We start from the raw sequence: 23,230 nt of genomic DNA, 5'->3' as shown, positions 1-23,230 counted from the left end.
TTCTTAGTTTTGTTTAGGCCACAGACATTAAGCTAAACAATATACCACTTGTCTATAGGTTTGAGCTCAAACTTAAACTTGAAGTTTGATTTTGTATCATGTGTTTTGAGGAAATATTTCTAAAGGATATTAAAAGAGGCCCATTAGAAACTGTCTCCTTTCTCACCTTTCTAGATAAAAGAATGTATATGTTTAAAGTTGTTAACAATAATTCAATATAATAATTTATGCAAGAGACTTCTAAGTATTGCAGCTATGTAGGCTCTTCCCCCAAAGACATAGTCTCGATTATAACTATTGGGAAAATAAAAAAAATTCACCTTCTAATAGTAATTTTTGAAATGGATTGTTTGACTGTTTGACTACATTGTCTTTTTCTCTCCTTTCTTTTCTTTTCTTTTCTTTTTCTTTTTCTCTTGTTTTATTTTTTTATTTTTAATTTTTTTTTGAGACAGGGCCTTACTCTGTCACCCAGGCTGGAGTGCAGTGACGCAATCTCAGTTCACTGCAACCTCCGCCTCCTGGGTTCAAGGGATTCTCGTGCCTCAACCTCTCAAGAAGCTGGGATTACAGGCGCCTGCCACCTGACCCGGATACTTTTTTTATTTTTATTTTTAGTAGAGACAGAGTTTCACCATGTTGGCCAGGCTGGCCTTGAACTCCTGACCTCAAATGATCTGCCCGCCTCGGCCTCCCAAAGTGCTGAGATTACAAGCTTGAGCCACCGTGCTCAGCCTCCCTCTTTTCTTTCCTTCCATTTCTGGTTACTTTATTTCTTTATTCACTTATTCATTCAAACAATTGTTATTAAGCACTCACTATACAGGGCTCTGGGATTATATGGGCAATGTGACTGACTCTTTGGATAGAAAGTAATATAAGGCCGGGCGCAGTGGCTCACGCCTGTAATCCCAGCACTTTGGGAGGCCGAGGCGGGTGGATCATGAAGTCTGGAGATCGAGACCATCCTGGCTAACACGCTGAAACCTCGTCTCTACTAAAACACAAAAAATTAGCTGGGCATGGTGGCGGGCACCTGTAGTCTCAGCTACTCGGGAGGCTGAGGCAGGAGAATGGCGTGAACCCGGGAGGCGGAGCTTGCAGTGAGCTTAGATGGCGCCACCGCACTCCAGCCTGGGAGACAGAGCGAGACTCCGTCTCAAAAAAAAAAAAAAAAAAAGAAAAGAAAAAAAGTAATATAAAAATGTAAATACTTTAAAGCATTTGGAAATCGAAGCTTTAAGCTAACTACTGTTCTATAAACTAAGACGTATAAACCCTTTTAAAAATATAATGATTCTATTATTCAGCCATAAAAAAGAGTGAAATCCTGTCATTTGTAGCAAGATGGATGAAGCTGTAGGTTATTATGTTAAGTGAAATAAGCCAAACACAGAAAGACAAATATTGCATGTTCTCACTTATACATGGGAGCTAGAAAAGTGGATCTCATAAAGATAGAGAATAGATTGGTGGTTCCCAGAGACCAGGAAGGGGACACAGGAGAGGAAGATGAAGGATGTTGATTATATATATCATATATAATATATAATTTGATAGAAGAAATAAGACCTTGTGTTTGACAGATAAGCAGGGTGACTATTCGAAAATAGCTAGAAGAAACTAATTTAAATATTTCTAGGATAAAGGAAAGACCAACATCTAAGGCAACAGTTATTCTAATTACCCTGATTTGATTATATGAGTGTATCAAATTATCACATGTACCCGCCAAATATGTACATCAATTATGTTTCAATAAAAAATAAATAAACTATATTCTTATTTTGGTTTGTAACATTAAAATAGAGGAATTATTAATTTCCCCCTTAAAATTAAACACTTTAGGAAGTGTGAGGATTATGCTTGATAACCAGAAACAAGGATGGAAAATAAACACAGAAGTTGCATTTTTGTGTTTTTTTTACAATCTCATATTCCATAACAGATAGTTTTAAACACTGCTGGGAAACAACATGTCCTGCTATTATGCAGTAAAGGAAATAAAAGGTACTTTTTTCTCCATGATAGAATTCCACTTCTTGAAAAATAAAAAAAGCATTTTACTTAGAGAACAAATACTCAACAAAGAGCTATTGCAGCTTTATAAGAATGGTGATATAAGGATGCAATACCTACCGAGGTGTTAATGGTACCTTTGGTTGTTTTAATTTTTTTAAACTATTCTAATTAGTCGAAAGAAATATCACACTTCCTACTTACACTAATGAGAAAAGTTAGAGTTTAGAGAGTCCTAGAAGAGAGTCCAAAACCTAGAAGTCTATTTCATTATCTGCAAAAGAATCTGAGTTAAAAATATAATCATGTTTCATTTTATTATAATAAAAAATATAGAATTACAAATGTAGAATGAAATGTGAGTTCACATGGATGCATTCTGTGTAAAAGAGATTCAAGTGAAAAAAATACTTGAAGTGATTATATTTCAATTTGGGAAATACGAAATTAGGCATGCCCAGAAGATAATTGGGTATATTAGTCCAAATTGAGAGCAGAACAATTAAAATTATATCTAAAGTTTGGAGCATTATCAGACTATAGGTAATCATTAAAATTCTCAAATTGACAAGATAACAGGAAAAAAATGTATATGGTCAATATACATTGGGGTTTTGATTTGCATTTCTCCAGTGACCAGTGATGATGAGCATTTTTTCATGTTTGTTGGCCACATAAATGTCTTCTTTTGAGAAATGTCTGTTCATATCCTTCACCCACTTTTTGATGGGATTGTTTGTTTTTTTCTTGTAAACTTGTTTAAGTTACTTGTAGATTCTGGATATTAGCCCTTTGTTAGATGGATAGATTGCAAAAATGTTCTCCCATTCTGTAGGTTGCCTCTTCACTCTGATGATAGTTTCTTTTGTTGTGCATAAGCTCTTTAGTTTAATTAGATTCCATTTGTCAATTTTGGCTTTTGTTGCCATTGCTTTCGACATTTTCTTCATGAAGTCGTTGCCCTTTCCTATGTCCTGAATGATATTTCCTAGGTTTTCTTGTAGGGTTTTTATGATTTTAGGTCTTATGTTTAAGTCTTTAATCCATCTTGAGTTAATTTTTGTGTAAGGTGCAAGGAATGGGTCCAGTTTCAGTTTTCTGCATATGGCTAGCCAGTTTTCCCAACAGCATTTATTAAAAAGTCAAGAAACAACAGATGCTGGAGAGGATGTGGAGAAATAGGAATGCTTTTACATGGTTGGTGGGAATGTAAATTCGTTCAACCCTTGTGGAAAACAGTGTGGCGATTCCTCAAGGATCTAGAACCAGAAATACCAGTTGACCCAGCAATCCCATTACTGGGTATATATCCAAAGGATTATAAATCATTTTACTATAAAGACACATACACACATATGTTTATTGCAGCACTATTCACAATAGCAAAGACTTGGAACCAACCCGAATGCCCACCAACAATAGACTGGATAAAGAAAATGTGGCACATATAAACCATGTAATACTATGCAGCCATTAAATGGGTGAGTTCATGTGCTTTGCAGAGACATGGATAAAACTGGAAACCATAATTCTCAGCAAACTAACACAGGAACAGAAAACCAAACACTGCATATTCTCACTCATAAGTAGGAGTTGAACAATGAGAACACATGGACACAGGGAAGGGAACATCACATACCGGGGCCTGTTGCAGGTAGGGGGATAGGGGAAGGATAGCATTAGGAGAAATACCTAATATAGATGATGGGTTGATGGGTGCAGCAAACCACTATGGCACGTGCATAGCTATGTAACAAACCTGCACGTTCTGCGTATGTATCCCAGAACTTAAAGTATGATAATAATAATAATAAAGAAATAATTGAATCCAATGAGAGAAACCTTAAGGAATTGGAGGACTCTTTGAAGTCCAATACATATTCCCCTATCTTTTACCCTATTCATCTTTCCAAAAAAATATGCTATATAATGACACTCACCTGCATATGACTCTCAGCTACCAGCTCAAACCAATTGCTTAAGGCAAATTGCAAGGCCATAATAATCTTCACTCCTCCCACCTTCACCCACTTCAGTGAATTTTCTTTTACTTTTCTTTTGTTGGAACTGTATTTCTCCAGCTCCTTTTCACACTAATTTCACTTCACTGCTCAAACTTTGACTCGCCCAAATTGCTGTCTTAGACCACCCCTATGTAAAATTCGCTACCATTGCTCTACTTTATTTTTCTTTAGGGCAGTCATCACCACATGGCATACCCTGTCTTGCTTCTTTTCTTCTTTGTTGTCTTTCTCCAATGATTAAAATGTAATCTTGGCCATAAAGCCGAGATATTGTTTTTGTTTTCAGCTATAAAACAACATATAGAAAAATGCCTGGCATATCATAGGTACTCAATGTTTGTTGAAAGAAGTCTAAATCCCAATGGAAGGCCTTCAAACCTATACTTTGTTAGTGACTTAATCACTTTTTATGGAATGATATTGCAGATTATTAACTGGCCAGGCACAGACTGGAGACTTGAGAACTCTGAAGAAAGTTGTATGGGATAGACAGATGGAAGCAGGGACAAACTAGAGAGATGTTAGAATGAGGGCCAGTAAGTGCTTAGAATACAGTCGTGGTTGAGAACCATAAGTATGTAACATTCAAATACATGTGATATGAGAGACAACCTTGAAATTAAGGGCCTCAAATGTACATAAAGTTATTTCAGTGATGTTCAAGCTGATTTATTCTCGTAATAGTGGCCTGGTCTCTCTAAGTGTGAGGAATGAAAAAAACAAAACAAAACAAAACACCAGCTACAACTTTGTTTGAAATTTTAATGTTTTGGCAAGTGATATACAGTTCTATATTTCAGAGGTAGTGGAGAAAAGACCTCATTTAATCATCAATACAGTAAATATGGTACCACAATCCAGATCTGGCATATCTTATGCAAACTAAAAAGATTATAACCAATACAGAAAATATTCCACACAATCTTCTTTTGGCTCAATACTGTTGACTTTTCAAGAAGCATGCCAAAATATATTGATAGTAGGAGGTGATGTGATAGATGAAATTATAAAGGAATTATTTTTCTAGTCATACCTATGAATAAAGAAAAAATATTGATCTATAAAATTTATATTCCAGAAAACACATACTACATATAATATGTAAAATACTTATGCACAAAATACATATAAACATTCAAACATGCAAGGTAGTGTAATATAATATAATTATTTATAGTTATTATTAATTGATATTTTCTAGTGCTGAAACAGTAGGCTATTAATATTTATTTTATAAATGACTGAATGATTGATAGTTAATAGCCAAACTCTTCACTGTGTATGCAAATAAAGATTCTATTTAATGCTCCCATTAAATAACAAGTGTTTACACCTCTCATCCAATTTTGAAGAAACATTTTTTTAATTTCCAAATAGTTTACTAGACATAAAATATAATATTACTTCCTACACTGAGTATTTATTGATGTATTTGGATTATAGATTTGTCAAATAATTACACTGGCAAAACGTCCTTTTGGAAAAATTTTTAAAAACCTTTAAAAAGTAAAGTCTTCATAATCTATTTTATTAGAAATCTTTTTATTAATAGTTTTATTTTGTAAATATTCTGTAGATTTAATTTACTTCTGCCTTATAATATTCTTCTCGCATTGCCTTGCTTTGTTTATTTCTGGTTTACCTAAAGCTTCAGGTCTTAATCTGATCCAATTGACAGTATCATGCTCACAGTTCTAATTTTGCACTTAGTAAACTTTGTAAACCTATTTACCCTTCTAGAAATGAGGTTAAGGAAGGTTGTCAGTATCTCATTTTTTTTTTACCAAGTTTCTCATATTGTGGGACTCATGAAAAGCAATTTCAAAATACAGAATGAATGACATCAAAGGGAATATCACGATTCAGATAACACAACTACAACCTCAGCTCTCATCCATAACAATTATGGTGTTATTTTTCTCATATAAGGTTATTTGGAAGGGCTGTTTGATCTCTTTCCATTGTCAGGAAAACCAAACAAAAATAGAATCAAGCTGCGAGACCAATTCCCTTTCACATTATTCTTGAACTCCTGAACTTGGATACGGGGTTGCCTCTGTAGTTGAGTCTTTCAGAGGAAGCAACCTAGGACCAGACACTAGGTTGGAATCTTGGCTCTTTCGCTTATCACATACAATATGATCATGGGCAATTTATGTAACTTTTTTGTGCATTGCTTGTCTCTTTTATACATTAGTTAATAATGATAACAACTTCACAGGGTTATGTGACCATGAAGCTAGTTAATATTGGAAAAAAAGTTTAGAACTGTGGCGGGCACACTCTAAGCACTCAACAAACGGCAGCTATTATTATCAGATTTGCTGTTGCACCCTTTGTCACGATGATGTATACTTATTATTTTACACATCTATGCATATAGGTTTTGACCAACAATTTAAATTTAGGAGATGTAGATAGAAAAATGGAGATAAACTGAGAGAGACTAAATTTCAGAATGGAGAAACCTCTAATAATTATAATGAAAACATAAGGAAAAAAGGAGACCAGATAAAGTGAACCATGACTATAAGTCACCATTGACTTGATGCTCTGTCAGACTCTTTTTTTTTTTTTTTTTACTATACTTTAAGTTCTAGGCTACATGTGCACAACGTGCAGGTTTGTTATGTATGTATACATGTGCCATGTTGGTGTGCTGCACCCATTAACTCATCATTTACATTAGGACCTGTCAGACTCTAAATCTACTGTGGAGGCAAATGCAATCTAGATTAGAATCTCAAAGGGAGTGACAGTGATCACAAGTAGGAAAGTAGGCTTTATACATTTATCTATATCTATATGTATGTGAGTTTTCCCAGAGAAATTGCTGCACGAAAAATTTGTATAAAGTAGCTCAAATTGTAACATTAAAAAAAACTCTACCAAAAATATATATATTTCTCCAAGCAGAAATGTTGAGTGAAAGTCGAAAGACAAACTTCAAAGTAAACCAGTGTAGCCACTTGTCTTTGTGAAGATTTCTTCTAAGAGTCATTACTTCTGGTTAAATGCATCCAGTTCACTGAGGAAATTTTCTGTAGTTTATTTTTTTAAATTTGCAAAAAAACCATATGCCTGCAAGTTACACCGATAACTCTTCTTTGTGAATCAAAAAGTGTATAGGGAAAATTAAAGTATTTTATAAGCCAATCTCTGATTTAAAGAGAATTTATCTAAATTATTCAAATTATTGCTTTGATGTTGTATTCTTAAGTGAAGATCCTACTTAAATTTTTGTTCAATGACTAGTCTTAAAGGTACTTACTCAAGCTCAAATTGCAGCAGTTAATTCAAGAATCTTACACGTTCTTCTTAAAAGAAAAAGAATAATGCATTTTAACTATTTATATCTCACTTCAAATATTTAGAAACGATTTTAAACATCTAAGATTCAAACCTAAATTATGAAAGTCTTATTTTCTACAGTGATAATGATAAAGTCCTCCAAATGTTACATGCCTATCTAAGAAATTCAATCACATCTCAAAATAAAGATAGAAAATAGAATCTAGAGAATTATCAGATCTCAGACCCAGTCCTAGTACTTCTGATGCCAAATTATTAATATTTATACTAAATTTTCAGCTTTTTTTTTTTTTTTTTGAGATGGAGTTTCATTATTGTTGTACCGGTTGGAGTGCAATGGCGCGATCTTGGCTCACTGCAACCTCCAACTCCCGGGGTCAAGCGATTCTCCTGCCTCAGCCTCCTTAGTAGCTGGGATTACAGGCACCTGCCACCATGCCCAGCTAACTTTATGTATTTGTAGTAGAGACGGAGTTTCACCATGTTGGCCAGGCTGGTCTTGAACTCCTGACCTCAGCTGATCCACCTGCTTCGGCCTCCCAAATTGCGGGGATTACAGGCGTGAGCCACCACGCCCGGCCAATTTCAGCTTTTTAGATTCAATTTCCTGCCCTACCATTTACTTCTTATGTTAAAGAAAAGGCATCCTAAGCCAAAAGACTTGTTAAATGAAGGTAAACTATTACATGTAGCTTGGAAAATTGAATCCACTTCTTTTAATTTCAGAATCTATTGTAAAATAAAATTAGTTATTTCTATTTTTCTACTTCAATGGATTACTGTAAAAATCAAGAGGATATATACACAAATGTTTAGAAAACTAAAATCTAATATAATGCAATCCTTTTTCCCTAGCGTTATGATTGCAGTTATATTTGAAACATATGATTTTTATTTCATTACTGGCCTTGACATTTTGATTTAAATTTGATTTAAATTCCACATGATAACTTAGATTCTTTTTCTTTATTTCATTTCTTTTTATCTCATTTTTCACAAAACACAATAATTATATATTTTTTAAAAAGGTGAACATACCCAAATGGGAATATATGGGTAGGTGTTTTCCTGAATGTGATTCCACAGGTTCATAGACTACAAGGGGAACAGCCTGGACATACTGGGGGACAGTGAACTTCTGGAGAAACTGGTTGGTTTTCATCTAGAAAGAAATAAGATTATTAATAATTACCCCACATTTAATCTCTCCCAGAGTTCAAAAGAGGGCTACATAGAAGCAAATGAATTAAAACTTTGCCAATTTAGTTAACTGTTAAATTATTCCAGGTAGAACCAGCAAAAGGAGAGTTTACTTATGTAAAAGTCACTGTAAATATTTATATGTTATGGAGTAAACTTCAGAATTAAAGAGAGTCTCTAATTCTGACACTCACACAAAGATGTCTAAAAGAAAAAAAATAAATTTATATGTAAGAAGCCAAGAGGAAAATTATTTGAATCACAGAGATAAGTGTCTTAGTTTATTATTTATTGTTGTGCATATAATCCTTAGAGTCAGAGAGGCTCAGTATAATTTTTTGTGATTTTACTCACTGGAATCTATGATACTGATCTTGTTGCTTAAGCTCTCGGAGCATCACTTACATTGCAGAATTATGTCAGTTAATATATAGAGAGCATTCTGATTAGTGCTGGTCACCTATTTTATGTACAATGGATGTTCTCTACATCCAAGTTCTTTCTTTAAGCATTCTTCATAAACCTTATTATAGATTATTGATTATTGTAGGTAATAAAGATGGAATTAAAATGATAACTTTACACAGGATAATTTCCAGTTTTTATGAATATACAGTTAAGTGTGGACTGGATCCATGGCTATGATATACAATTGATACAATGGTAGAATTCTTCTGGGATCATTTTGACAAAGTATAAAGATTTTCATAGCACCTAGAACTTATGAAACTAGACAGGTTTTTAGTTGGGAGAATTACTTTGAGAACATTGAAGCAAATAGTACTTCTGTTACAAAAATTTTACAAGCAATTTCAGTGTCTAGGACGATGACGACTATAATATTAATATTACTGCTATAGTACATTTATTGTATTATACAGTTTACATGTATTACCTGAAATGATCCTTACCAAAAAATTAAAGTCAGAAGTATATTCACATGTTCACTTTTTTGTTGAAGACACTGTAGTTGAGAGGGACAAAGTACTTAAGAAATGTCACAGCCATAAAAAATGGTGGAGCTGCAGTTGGAATATAAACTCTCTGACTCCAAAGCCTACGTCGTTTCACTGAGATACATAACCCTCTATACCACACTGATTGGCTACAAGAACTGTGGTTTGAAAATAATAACTAACAGTCTTTTATTTAGAGAAATTAGGTCATAACATACTGTCAAAGAGAAGTTGGAATATAGTTGTGCTATCCTGGTACCTTGATTAAATCATTTAAAATACAAACATTATTTTTTGAGATTTGCAATTGCTCAAAAATCAATAGATTAAAATTGTTTTTCTTAAAAGATATATTCATATTTATTTGAAAAGAAAGGTGCATACCACGATAACAACAGTAACAAAACTACTACAGATTTTGAATTTGATTTTAAATATTTATTTGGAATTCAGTGATGTGAAAGTTGAGGGGAAGAAAGAGTTGAGATTTTATATATATACACACATGTATATGTGTGTGTGTGTATATATATATTTTTTCTTTATTTGCACTTTAAGTTTATGAAATAACTACCAGTTGTTTCAGGTAGTTCTTTTCTTCATTTGACTTAATTTTCTGTTAAGAACCAAAAACAACTGTTATGAAAACAAAAGAAATTACTACTGGGTAATATTAATTGTATTTTGTTTCAAAGATATTTACATACCTCAGGGAATACTTCAGCAGATTCCTAAAGGAAAGAAATTAAAAGTCAGCTTTACTTGTATGACACACCAGTAATTGCATGTAACTAGTTATAGTAAAGAGATAAAGCTAATTGAAAAATTCAGAGCCAAGTCATTGCTAATGAGAAGTGATCTTAATCACTGATTAAAGAAATCAATTAAGAATCATTACAATAAAACATTCATTATTAGAGCACACACTCTGTGTTAACAATGACACATTTCTAAAGATATGTGCTATTACAAAGTCTTCATCCAGGTGCATTGTTCAGAAAGTAAAAATTACTACAGATAGTAGTTAGCTAAAATAATGAACTCATAGGCCAGGTGAGGTATGATGTAAACCAAAGCTCACATGCCATTTCTAGAAGTGATATGGGTTCTTATACTGAGATTGAAAGAAAGAGTAAAATATGCTTCCTAAGGCACCGATGAGGAAGACTTTGGACTGTGCCTCAGGTCACAAGACTCCAGCTCACAATCCATATTTTCCCCTTCCCCAGGACCTTTTCCAATTGTGCTCACCTACCTGGCTCTTTCTATTACAATAGGTGTTTCTTGTGGTAGTCACCAAATAACTCATATAATTCACTTTAGTGGATGATACTCATTATCTCCTAACTAATACTAGTTATCTCCTAAACAATATTGAGAGAGTAAAACTTTAGTGAAAGCAATTGACAGACTCTAGATTTCACACTGAGCTGTTTTAAAAAATGAAGTTCAGGCTGGAAGTGGTGACTTATGCCTGTAATCCCAGCATTTTGGCACAGTTATAACTATTATGAAATAAAAATAACTTTTTAAAATTTATGTAATGAAAGATAACTTTAAATTTTTATTTAATTTTTATAGTTATGACTTACTTCTTGGGAGACGCTGGTAGATTCCTTAGGAAAAGAAAAGATAAGACATATTAATTATATATCAATTCAGATATTACTTTCCACCATGCAGTTTACCATTTTTTCACAAAAGAACAAGACTAGGCAAATCATTAGGTGATATTCAGGGTATCTCTAGGCATATGTTATGCACCAGTAGTAGAAATATATTTGAAAATTAACCACGTATAAAGTTGAATCCTTATTAGGAAAACATATAATAAATTCCTATTACCCAGTTTACAAATTTGAGAATGCACACCATGATTCCTGAAGGAATATTGTTATTCAATGACAGCTAGCAAAATAAATGGTATTGAACATTTTTTTCTAGAGCCTGGTCCTGTACAAATCTAATCTGGCTAACTTTGAATGTCACAGTTGTAGTCAGCATCCACAAATTATTCTTATCATTGCTGCACTTGTTATTTTCTCTAATTCTGTAATTCTAATTTTATGCATAAAGAATAATAATTTGGAATAAAGGCAATCCTGTACAGAATTTAATATCTGGAAATGGATGTCAAGATGTTGTCTACATGAGAAACTGCCTCGTCTCACTAGATAAATGTTGCTCTTTTTTTCTGTATAATAACAAATATAAAAAAATTCAATTTTATGAGCTAATTAAATAATCAAGTGAAATATCTGACCCTTTCTGGAAAAAGTTTAGTTAAAATCAGTCTTCCTTTATTAAATTCTTATAGTTTCCTACAGTAGCAATACACAAATAATCCTGTACCTAAAAGAAATTACTGTCTAACTTTATTTATTATATTTAAGAGTTGGCACAAGTATTGGATTGTAGTTATTAAAGATGCCACATTTTAAAAAGTAGAATACTATATGTGGAAATGCGCCAAAGAATACTGCAATGTTTCCATATAACTATATATTGCTCAGATAAGGAAATGTGTATTTAGTTTTATGATAAATGTTGAAAATTATAGTGTTGAGCAGATGTCCTCTGTCAAAGAGAAGTTTTGAACATTAAAGCATTTTCTTTACATAAAAAATCGACTTTAAAATCAAAATGTGGCAAAATGTTAGTGTATTAGCCATCCACTAGTAACTAGAATTTACTTTTAGCTGAGCAAAAATATTTTAGTAAGAGGAATGACTGAGGCCAATTAAAAAACAAAAAAGATAAGAAAGAGATGGTTAAGTCTAGTGGAGTCTAAGGGAGAAGAAACTATTATTTCCATGTGAAAAATTGATCATGGAAGAATCTTCCTTCTCTTTTCCTAAGTTGGGTATATATAGTATATGCAATTCAACACCTTACCTTTATTATCTAATTGACTTTAAAGTCAAGGAGACAGCAAAATCTGCCATGGCATATACCTAAGATACAGAGATAAGTGAAGTAACAAAGACTTTGAGCACCATTGATAAATGGTGATCTTCTGAGGGCATGTAAATTTGGGGAGTAAGGTGGATTGATACTGGTAACTCTTGTTAGTAGTGCTTTTTAATAGTATTTTGGCTAATGATTTGTGGTTTATTTCTATTCTAGAAAATACTGAAATTTATTTGAATTTCAACATTCAAAATGATCGGAACATTTTCTCTCTGGTTAGTTTAATTATGTTTTCTTTTAAAAGAAAGTAAGAAAGACGCAAACGAAAATGCAGAGCTCACCGGAATGGGACTGTTAGGATAGATTATTGTCTTAATTTGATTCCCTGGGTTCATAACTATCTGAGGTTGGTGAGAAGCCTGAAGATATTGGGGAAAGCTTAACTCTGGGTAATACTGGTTGATTTTGTTCTGTAAAGAAAGAAAATGATCAATATTTACATTAGTATTGAATCTTCTTCATGGCTCAGAGCATATCTGAGCAAAATTAAATTTAAAACTTTTAAAGATAATATATAAATTATGTCAAATTGACCAAGGAATAACATTTTCAATATAAAATTCAATATCATAGCGCTTACATTCAAAAAGTGAACTTTAGAATTAAAGAAATCATGTGGCTATTTTAGTATTCCTGTTGAAGTGAAGCTTTTTACTGAGTGTAAAAAGCAAAAGAATGTGTGTGAAAGGAAGTGGAGGCTTATCAAGAAATTTGTCTTAGTTTTTCATTCATTTTTCCACATCCAGTTGAAGAAGCTTTGCAGTTGGAGTAGGGACATCTCAGTTTACATTCCCTTTCCCTGGGCTGGTTGCTTTACCTCTCATAAGCATCACATACCTTGAAGTTTTATATGGATTGAAATATGAAGAGTGGTTTTTATAGTACCTGTCACATATGTCCATCTGAAAAGTTTTCTAGTATGTTTCTACTTTGATTTTGCTGTGAATACTTAACCAAAAATTCCTGTAGAAATTAAAGATGGAATCACTTAAAATGGCGTCTTCACTCTTGGAGAATTTCCAGTTCATACAGATGATAAGTAAATAGGTATGTAAAACATGTGTTTTTTGAATTGCTCGGGGATAAGTGTTAAATGGACACACAATTACAACAAACAAGGGAAGAATATAATTAAATTTATTTAGACAAAGTATAAAAAAGATTATCAGGGCAATTAGAATTTTCTAAAAATAAAATAGTTTTATTTCAGAGATCTTGTTTTAACATGACCAAGATTTAAAATGGATTTTTTGTCTGTGTATACATTTAATAATAATTGCTACTTTTGGCACATCTTGGAAATTTTTCAAGCAATTGATTATATAATTTACCTATATTATCTAGCATCATCCTCATAAAAACCTGTAGGATTAGTGTTACTAAATTCATTTTCAGTCGAGAAAAATGTAAGGTCCAGAGGTTAAATAATAACTTAGAGAGCTGAAGTTGGAAGGGAAATCACTTGACCCTGAAGCTTATCCTCTTTCCTTGAGCTGCACATTTCTCTAGTCCACAGAGGATGGGTTACGTGATTTCCTATGGCTTAGAATGAAAGTAGTTAAAAGCTTATAAATTCCTGTTGCTACTTCATAGAGCTGAGTGATGAATTTTGTGTTTGTTAAACTACGGTGATATCTCGATTAGATCACGTTGATTCCTTTTTTTTTTTTGAGAGTTGAGGTCTTGCTATGTTGCTTAGGATGGTCTTGAACTCCCGGTCTAAAACAATCCTCCTTCCTCAGCCTCCTAAAGTGCTAAGATTACAGGTGTGAACCACCATGCCCAGCCTCATAATTTATTACTATGTTTGTAATTCTTCCAAATTTAGTTGGATTGCTCATTTTTCTTAAAAGATAACTGCAGATATATTTGTTAACATAGTATTTATATATCACAGTAACAACAACAGGAAAAAGTAATTTTATCATAAGTATGGTGCTAGATATTTCAGTGTGGTGCTAAATATTTCATTGAGAAGGAATGATGTGATCATTTGGAAGAAGAAATAATTGTGAAATATATTCTTTTACTTGAAATAATACATTGTATGAAAAATTTACCATCTGCTTTAAGTAGATCCTTTCTTCCTTAGTCAGTTCATTGTTCTATTAAAACCCAAAGGACATATTAGAGAAATACAAAATAAAAATGTTACTAATGGTATTAATTTTATTTAAATAATGACTTACTTCAGTGGATACTTGAGCAGATTCCTAAAGGAGCAAAATGATAAATAGCTTTACTTGAGTGATGTAGTAATAATTGTCTCTACATAATTTTAGGAGAAAGTTAGGGATGAGTAATCATTCAGGGTCCAACCCACTAGCACTAAGATACTCTCATTTATTAAGAATTAAATATGTGACATTATTTATCACCAGGACTTTTTCTGTCAATGTAATAAAAGGACTAAAATATGTTTTATTTTGAATGCTTTATTAATTTAACATTTTTCAGGCAATTTCATATGACTACAGGGTACAGGCAGGTGACCAAAAGTATGCAAAATAGACCTGGTGAGGGTGTAATAAACTAAACCCTACATGCTCTTTGTTGAAATGACAGACATGGCTCAAGGCTCTCAGATTGAGATCAACACTTAAAACTAAGTAAAGACTAAGGCGAGCTTCCTAAGACACTGATTATAAAGAACTTAGGCTTTGTCTGAGGTCATGGGACACTGGACAATAATCCACGATGACACTGCCTGCTATTCTAGAGCACTCTTACAACCTGGCTCGCCACCACAGAGTGTTTCAGGTGTTGGTGACTTACACAATTCCTAACCCAAATCTGCATTCAATCTTTTTAAAAGTGGTTCTCAAAGTGTTATGTGTATCAGTATCACCTAGAGGCCCTGCTAAGATACAGATTGCTTAGCTCCAAACCAGAGTTTTTGATTTAGTAAGTCAGCTGTGAGGACTATGATTTTGTATTTCTAACTGTTTTCCAGGTGCTGTGGTGCTACTTATCTGGGGACTACCATTTGAGAGCTGCTGTGCTAAACAATATTGAGAGGGTTTCCAAAGAGAAATGATGGTGAAGGAAATTGGCAAGCTCTTGATTTGCACAAAAATGCAATTTCCTATTAGTCACATATACATTTGCAGAGAGAATAGGGAAGAATAAATAACAATTCTCAATATAGTCAATTTCAGCCACTCAAAGTGATTTTGAGTCATGTATGTGATTTTTCCACTTCTCCCTTGGAGTGCTTAGATGTAAATTATCAAACTATTGTATACTACTACTAGAAAGCTGCTATTTCTTTGATTTTAAAAGAAACAGAATCTTACCTCACTAGATAAACTGCTAGAAGATTGCTGATAAATTGAAATGAAAATAAAAATAAAATAATTTGGTGATAGGAATAAATTGAATCCTTGAATAGCAGTAGTTACTTTAGATATGTTCCACATTAATTACCTACTTCATCATTGTACTAAACATCAAAAGAAGGATTGAAATAAAAACAATATAATCAGGTTTCATAGGTTCTTATTATGAATCATCTTTGCAAAACAAATGGGAGGGATTCACATAATCTGTTATTTAAATGGAAGTATCTCCATTATGAGAATAAGGGCAAATTTAAGGGAATAAAAAGAATGGATGCAGGATGAAGTTATAATTTTAAAAAAATTATAAAAATAATTTCTGGATTATTAAAAGAGAAATATTCCAGATGTGTTACAGACTATTATTAATATTTAATATTAGGTATACATATTGTCAAATATAGTTCAGATGAATAAAAATATCTCACCATTGTATCTATTTTATTTGCAGTTTCCTAGTTAAAAAAGAATTAGACATATTATTCCTGTAGCATTGCTTATAAGGTATATTCTACTGAATGTAAAGAAAAAACCCACCTACCACAGGGAGAAGCATTCATTTTCATTTTATGGATTTGAATGAATTATATCAAAATTGTTCATTTCATAATAAACGTGCCAACAGTAGTAAATTCAAATGTAAGCACCATGAGGGAGGGAATTTGCTTGTTGTATTTATTTACTGTGGTATTTCAGAGCCTAGAATATTGTTTGGGATACAGTTCTTCCTCAATAATATTTGTTAAATGAATGAGTGAATACACAAAATTAATTTAGTCCACAGCTGGATAATTATTTTTAACTTTAAATAACTGTAAACATTTTAATGTATATTTGAAATACATAATTAGGACTTAAACATGTGATTTGCAGATAGATTATAAAAGTTTTTGTTAAAAATAAATGTATTTAGTTTTAAAAGAGAAAATTTTGAAATAAATATTAAAAATTGCTGAAGGAATTAAAAATCACAAAATTACTAGGTCTCTATTCTTTGTTGGAAATAACTGTGGAAGTGTTTAGTGGATTCATTGATTCTTGCACAAATTAATATTCTTCAGTTGAATTATTCATTGAGTTAGGACAAGTGCACGCTTTTGTCCTGTTTTTCAAATTTCTCTTACAACAAGTATACTTTTTATGTATGCTAGTTTCAACTTTACTCAAGATCAGATTTGAAATCAAAGTCTTATACTTGCTAGATTTTGGAGCAAATGTCCTTCCAAAAACAAAATTGGAATTGATTCAAATCCTGATTCAAGAGAAACATAATTTTCCATAATTCTTATATACATTTTTTAGCATAAAGTAAAATACATTAAATGGTCATCCAAAAAGTCAAGAATTAGTGAGGTGAAGAGTAGATGATTGATCATAAATAACTCCATTCAAAGAGATGACACTTTGAAAACTTGGTTCACAAATGGGCCACAAATATGTTTTCACGTGATCCTTTCACATAATTTCACAGCGGTTAAGACAATACAAACATCACTCACTTTACACTTGGAGATGAAAAAATAATACTCACATGGAAAATAATTTACAATTGATAAAAATACACTTCATTAATCAAACACAACATTAACAAATGAATTTTACCTGTCTGGTTTGGAAGACCATGTTATTGTTCGGCTTAAACTTCTGGAAAAAATAAATAATATTCACTTTATAGCTATATAAAAACGACAAATTATTTTAAAATATTTAATGTGAGAAGTTAGGACTTACTTCTTGGTAGATGCTGGCAGATTCCTTAGAAAAATAAATTAATAATATATTTGATTACCTGTGAAATATTTTATTCATACTACCCAAATTAGCATCAATCCATACTCATTATACAGTAGCTGAAGATAAAATACTTGGTCTTTTCCTGAATTACAGATTGAATTTGACTAAAAATTTTACTCTCCTTAATTAACTTATTTTTATATTCTAGTTAAATAACTCAATCTGAACTCTTAATATACTTGTGGTATAAGCCAGATACAATATTTTTGCAAATGCTAACAGCAAAGGAATAATTTGTCTTCTGCAGAGTTTTCTTTTCTTTGTTTTTTTCTCTCTTTGATTTCTAAATGAAATACATAGTAGCATAACAGGGCAATTATTTGGCCAACCTTAAAGAGCTTTGGACACCTTGTATGTAGCCATGAGCAAGAAGACATTTAGAAATGAGCACTTAATGTAGATGTAGGTGTACCTGAGCCCCTTTCTCCATAATAATATGTAATGGACTCCATAATAATATGTAAAGGACACCATTACTTCCATACTAATATCACCATTATTGGATAAATACCAGAGAATCAAGTGGAAAAGGGCACAAATCTAATCTTGTTACATTTGGATGCATGCATTTTCCTTTATTCTCCCCACACATTCAAGCAATAATTGCACTTCAAATTTTCCATGATTCTACAACTCTGCTGTTATTGATCACAAAAATGAAACTAACCCAGGACATTTGTGTTATTAGGTGCCAAGAAGTGTTTTTATCATAAAGTACCTTACCTCACTGGAAGAGGAGGAGTGCTTTATTTCCTATATAAGTCACAAAAAACAAACACAAATTTAATTTAAAATACCAATGTGAATCTTTGCCTCTACTGTTTAATGGCAATAAAATATTATAACACTGCTTCTTGGGGAAATTTAATGAAATGAGGCCTCCTTTAACAAATTACTCCTGTTTCTAATATTGTCAATAAATAATGAAAACATTACTCTGAATTTCCCTGGAAAACTCTGAAACAAATGTCCCTTGATTTTTAGCTGAGTATCCTTGTCTATTAAATGGAACAATTGAGGCCAAATATTTAATTTTTAAAAGTGAAGGAAAGAGAGTGGTTACATCTAGTAACCACCCGTAGAGCATAAGATAGAAGAAATTATTGATCCTGTGTATTATTGATTACTAAAGCATTGTTTTTTTTTTACTTTTTAGACCAACTTGTTCATATTAAAAATGAAATTCTCACTTTAGATGTACTCAGTTGGCTACAAATTTAAGAAGGCACAAATGCCTGCATGTATATATCTCTTACATATGGGGGGATGTGCATTATAAAAGAGTACACTGAGCACTATAAAAGTAAAAGATGACTTTATGGGAAGAGTGACATGTTGGAGTGGGAAGGAGGTGGGTAAGTGAGTTTTTTTTTTCCTGTGAATGAGGGTGCTAATAATGTTAGAAGATTAAAATTAAAGGTAGTAAAAAATGTGTATATGTATGTATATATATGTATCTATATCCATGTATGCAAAGCACTTTTATATGTATTGTCTATTACATACTTACAGTTTTGTGACATGAATATCATTATTATATCCTCACTGGGTTATTTGGCAAATAATTTACAAAGTTGCCACTGAAAATCTAGAGCTACTAACTCCATCCTCTGTAACATGTCCTTATGTATATTTTATCATCATGGCTTCTTAATTACTTGTATCAAGAATGATGAAATTCTGTTACTCCATTGATAGCTACCTTTGGAATCCTCAATTATAGTGGTGAGGCTTTCTTACACTTCTAGAAACATGCGGCAGAGTGGAAATAATCCCTCCAGAAAATTTCAACATATATTCCAACATATTATGGAGGAAAATTCCTGCCTTTTTTTCCTATACATATAGCCTATCCAATACTAAAGTGAAGTCACTTTGTAGAAAGACTATTTGCCTGAACACTCTGTTTAAGGTAGAGTCAATAATATCATTGACTAAATATTGATCATAGACTAATATTGATCATAGACTAAAAGGTCACATATTTAGTCTCTGTTTATTACTGTTAATGCCTGAATCTTCTGCATATAGTAAAAAGTTCATTTTTCTTATACATTTAAATAAGAATTGATATCACTCTATGTCCCAGTATGCTTACATGATGTGCCAGAGCAACAGCCAAAAGGCAGGTAAAGATGAAGAACTTCATGGTTGTTTGGTCCTGCAAAAACATGTACAGAAAATTAATCACATAATTTATAGTTCCAAAACTTATACATTCTTTTATTTATTTACCTATTATTATTTTTATACCTGATGAATGAGAAAAGATAGTGAAGATTGAAAGCATTTGCTTTTGAGAAGCTCATAAATATGAATGTGAATACAATAGTTTATTTTGAAAGAGACTGTTTTTTCAACAGGACTAATTTAAAGGCATATTTGTTAAAATGTGGAAGATTCATTCAAATATCATTGGTTCTTGGGGCTAATCTCCAATGACAGGCATTTTGTGAAGAATGATTATCAGAAAAATAAAATACAACAGGAACTCCTTTTAAAATCAGATTTCAGGGAGTCAAAACATGCATCCTGGCTCCCTAATAGGAAATAGCAGGTAGAATTAACACTGGATTGGGAATAAAGAATCCTGCAGGTCCCAGTTTAACCCTGGACTGGCCACTAAAGCTTCAGTAAGCCAATGAACATCACCATACCTTATTTAATACATTTAATAAATGTGAGTTGACTACATGATCTCTAAGATCCATTCCAGCTAGATTGGTGTCTCATACTATTGATATAAACAAATCCACAAGGTTTTCTGAATACTTGTCACTAAATTTCTCTTCCTTATGTTTAAATGAATAAGTAAAAATTAAAGTTATTCTAAAGTATTTTTGATATATGTAACTCTTTATAGTGTACATATTTACAATTTATTTTTAAAGGATAATTTAAAGCTTACTCAATGATAACAAAATGGGCTTATGATCCACACCTTTGTGAATACAGAGGGTGTGTCTATATAGGCATCAAATTATACCTTCATATTTTTATTGCATAATTTTTGAAAGATTTCTCAATTATATAGTATAAAATATCTCACCCTTGAAGTGAATAATAATACAATGTAGTTGATGAAATAATCGTGAATAATAATACCATATAGTTGATGAAATAATTATTTGTTCTTCTAAGATGCAAATAATAAATATGTATAGAGCATATTTCATATAGGCAAAGCTTTGTTCACAATTGTAAGGCATATTTCATTATCTTTATAATAAATACCTGAAATAATATATTTTATATGGCTGTGTTTATATCAATTTTACCTATAAATAGCATTTTACATAGATGAAAGAATTAAAACATGGAAACTGTTAGTTCTTAATTAGACATATTCTTAATATTTTGGGAAAGGAAATTAAAAATAGCTGTAACTACTAAGCAACAACTATGGCAAATATTGTGCTAGACATTTTACTGTTATCTGTAATCTTCAGAATAACTACGTAATGTCAGAATTTTTGCCTCCCATTTCCAGATGGATAAAGTGGTCAAGAGGCCATATACAAACTGATTATCTTGGTCATGACTTCAGGAAATAACCTTAGTACTTATAAGACTGTGTCATAATAAGCATAACATATTAATTGTATTATTAAAAAATAAAATAACAAAGAAGTTTGTAATAAATAAAAATGTTTCTTAAGCAATTTATGGTATGTTGATATTGACACCTTTAAAAATAATTGCATTTTTATTGTACAGAAGAGTAATAAGCTTTAAAATATTTTTTATTAGCACTTAATATAAGAAAAATAATATATGAAGATATTACCTTGTTTCCCAAATGGAAGACCAGTGGACTATGCAGTGGATAATCTGCAGTGGGTTATTTTAATACTATTTAAACCTTTGTTTCTCCATAATAGGGTAATTCTGTGGTTTAAAATATCTAAAAAGGCACTTGAATTCTGAGAAGTCAGAATGGTTAGAAATTTTTTTCTTGATTTTTGTTCCACAAATTCCAAGGAGTGCTTTAGGACAGTTTGATTTAGAACATGATAACAGGAAATGAGGGTGTTATAATACTTAATAATTGGCTGTATTTTGTATGTAGCCTCATTCATGAAGTAGTTTTTTGATTTAAGATAAGTATTTTTTTATTTCCTTGTCTCCTGTTATCAAATTTTCCATAGCTAATATTTGTGCCCCATTTCTTGTTACTCTTTATGCCTCATTCAGACCCTTTCCTGAGCACAACATGTATTCTTGTGTCTTTGTGACTCCTCATTTTGTGTGAGCAAGAATTTCCCTCTCTCAAATTCTCATTGGAAATGCCTGATAAATTTCTGTTTTAAAACATCAGCTTAAAATTTGGACAAAGCTGTGAAAATATCCTGTGATTCTCATACAAACACAATTCCTTATACAGTTGGTGTATGGTTTTTTACATTTAATTAAAAGAAAATATAAAAATTTATATGTAGATAGGTGCTAATATATAACTATATTTGACTTAACAAAGATTTACTGAGAACCTACTATATGCCATGAACTCTTTTGAACACATAAAATAGAGTCATGAAAAAAGAAAAGTTCCAGGCTTCATGGAGTTTGTAGTTTAACTGAAAGGGAGACTAATAAACATGATAATTAAGTAATCTATAGTTGGTTTGATAGTGATAAATACTAAGGGGTAAATGGAATTGGAAAAAGAAATAGAAACTTTTGGTAGGGAAGGGGTTTTCAATATTAGATAGTATAGCCAGGAAAGCCTCCCTGAGCAAAAGAGTAAAAATGTAAAGAAATAAATGTATAAACCAGGAAGAATGCTGGGAGAAGAGCAACCTAGTGCAGGCCTTAAAATAGGATCATGCGTGGCATGTTTAAAAATAACAAGTACAACAGTGTGGCTGGAGTTGAGTAAATCTGGTGAACCTGAGGTCAGAGAAATAAAAGGGGCCAAATAATGCAGGACTTTTAGGGCCTTGTGAAAACCTCAAAATACTTTTACTCTGGAATTCAGTTTTTGGCCAGAATTGCATATCAGAGACTGCATTTACCTTAACTCCTGTTTTCAGTAACTAGACAAATAACAAAATAAATGATATAAAAATTTTCCTGTATTATACAATAAGAAATGCGGGATGGTGATTCCCGAAAGAAGGGAAAAGAGTGAGATGAGCCCTGTAATTATCTTACCTTATTATGAGGAAAAAATGTACAAACTGCAACAGAGAAAGGAAGCGTTTAAAGAGAATAAGCAATTCCTTTGAATTGAAGAGATATAGTTGAGATTAGTGGATGGAAGCCTCTAAAATTAACACCTAATACTAAAGAGGAAAAGGTTTCAAAGATAGGAAGGAATTGCACAGGGAAGGAATTCTGGAGATCTAAAGAGGGTTATCTTTAATTATCTGCTGAGTTTTGATTAGCAGGAATGAATGCAAGAAAACTCTATGAGGCTGGGGAAAGAACATCAGAAAGAAGCAGATGGTATAATGCCTGGAGCACAAACAGGACTGGGAATAGATCATGTTACCATCAGCCAGAGTGACAATACCTTGTAATATACATGGCATGGTTAGAATACTTAGAAAGGTATTGCTTGAGTAATGTGTTAAGTTTACCTATAAATAAATGAATTTTCTGCTCTGCATTTCCT

General features: G+C 32.2%; 1 protein-coding gene across 1 annotated transcript; it reads right to left on the bottom strand.

Moving 5' to 3' along the window:
• Positions 1 to 4,802: 4,802 nt before the first annotated feature.
• LOC103889263 (alpha-S2-casein-like) lies at positions 4,803 to 21,444 on the bottom strand. The gene is made up of 13 exons (XM_054553613.1): positions 21,401 to 21,444; positions 19,712 to 19,774; positions 18,337 to 18,366; positions 17,551 to 17,574; positions 16,248 to 16,274; positions 15,778 to 15,804; positions 14,671 to 14,694; positions 14,542 to 14,586; positions 11,104 to 11,127; positions 10,219 to 10,242; positions 8,394 to 8,517; positions 7,315 to 7,360; positions 4,803 to 5,076 (listed from the first exon to the last, which is right to left on the bottom strand). Exons 2-12 carry the CDS (start codon positions 19,760 to 19,762, stop codon positions 7,335 to 7,337), a joined length of 426 nt encoding a protein of 141 aa, XP_054409588.1. The 5' UTR covers positions 19,763 to 19,774; positions 21,401 to 21,444; the 3' UTR covers positions 4,803 to 5,076; positions 7,315 to 7,334.
• Between the last annotated feature and the right edge of the window lie 1,786 nt (positions 21,445 to 23,230).

The sequence above is a fragment of the Pongo abelii genome, chromosome 3 (genome assembly GCF_028885655.2).
Source record: "Pongo abelii isolate AG06213 chromosome 3, NHGRI_mPonAbe1-v2.0_pri, whole genome shotgun sequence".
NCBI lineage: Eukaryota > Metazoa > Chordata > Mammalia > Primates > Hominidae > Pongo > Pongo abelii.
This window is presented reverse-complemented; position numbering and strand designations above follow the sequence as displayed.

Bases quoted from the DNA above. Each gene is read 5' to 3' on its own strand.
- LOC103889263 (XM_054553613.1), bottom strand. From the start codon at position 19,762: ATGAAGTTCTTCATCTTTACCTGCCTTTTGGCTGTTGCTCTGGCACAT. The intron at 17,575-18,336 runs GTAAGGTACTTT...TATTTTTCTAAG, and splicing joins ACTCCTCCTCTTCCAGTGAG to GAATCTGCCAGCATCTACCA. The intron at 14,587-14,670 runs GTAAGTCATTAT...GGGTTTTAATAG, and splicing joins CTGCTCAAGTATCCACTGAA to AACAATGAACTGACTAAGGA.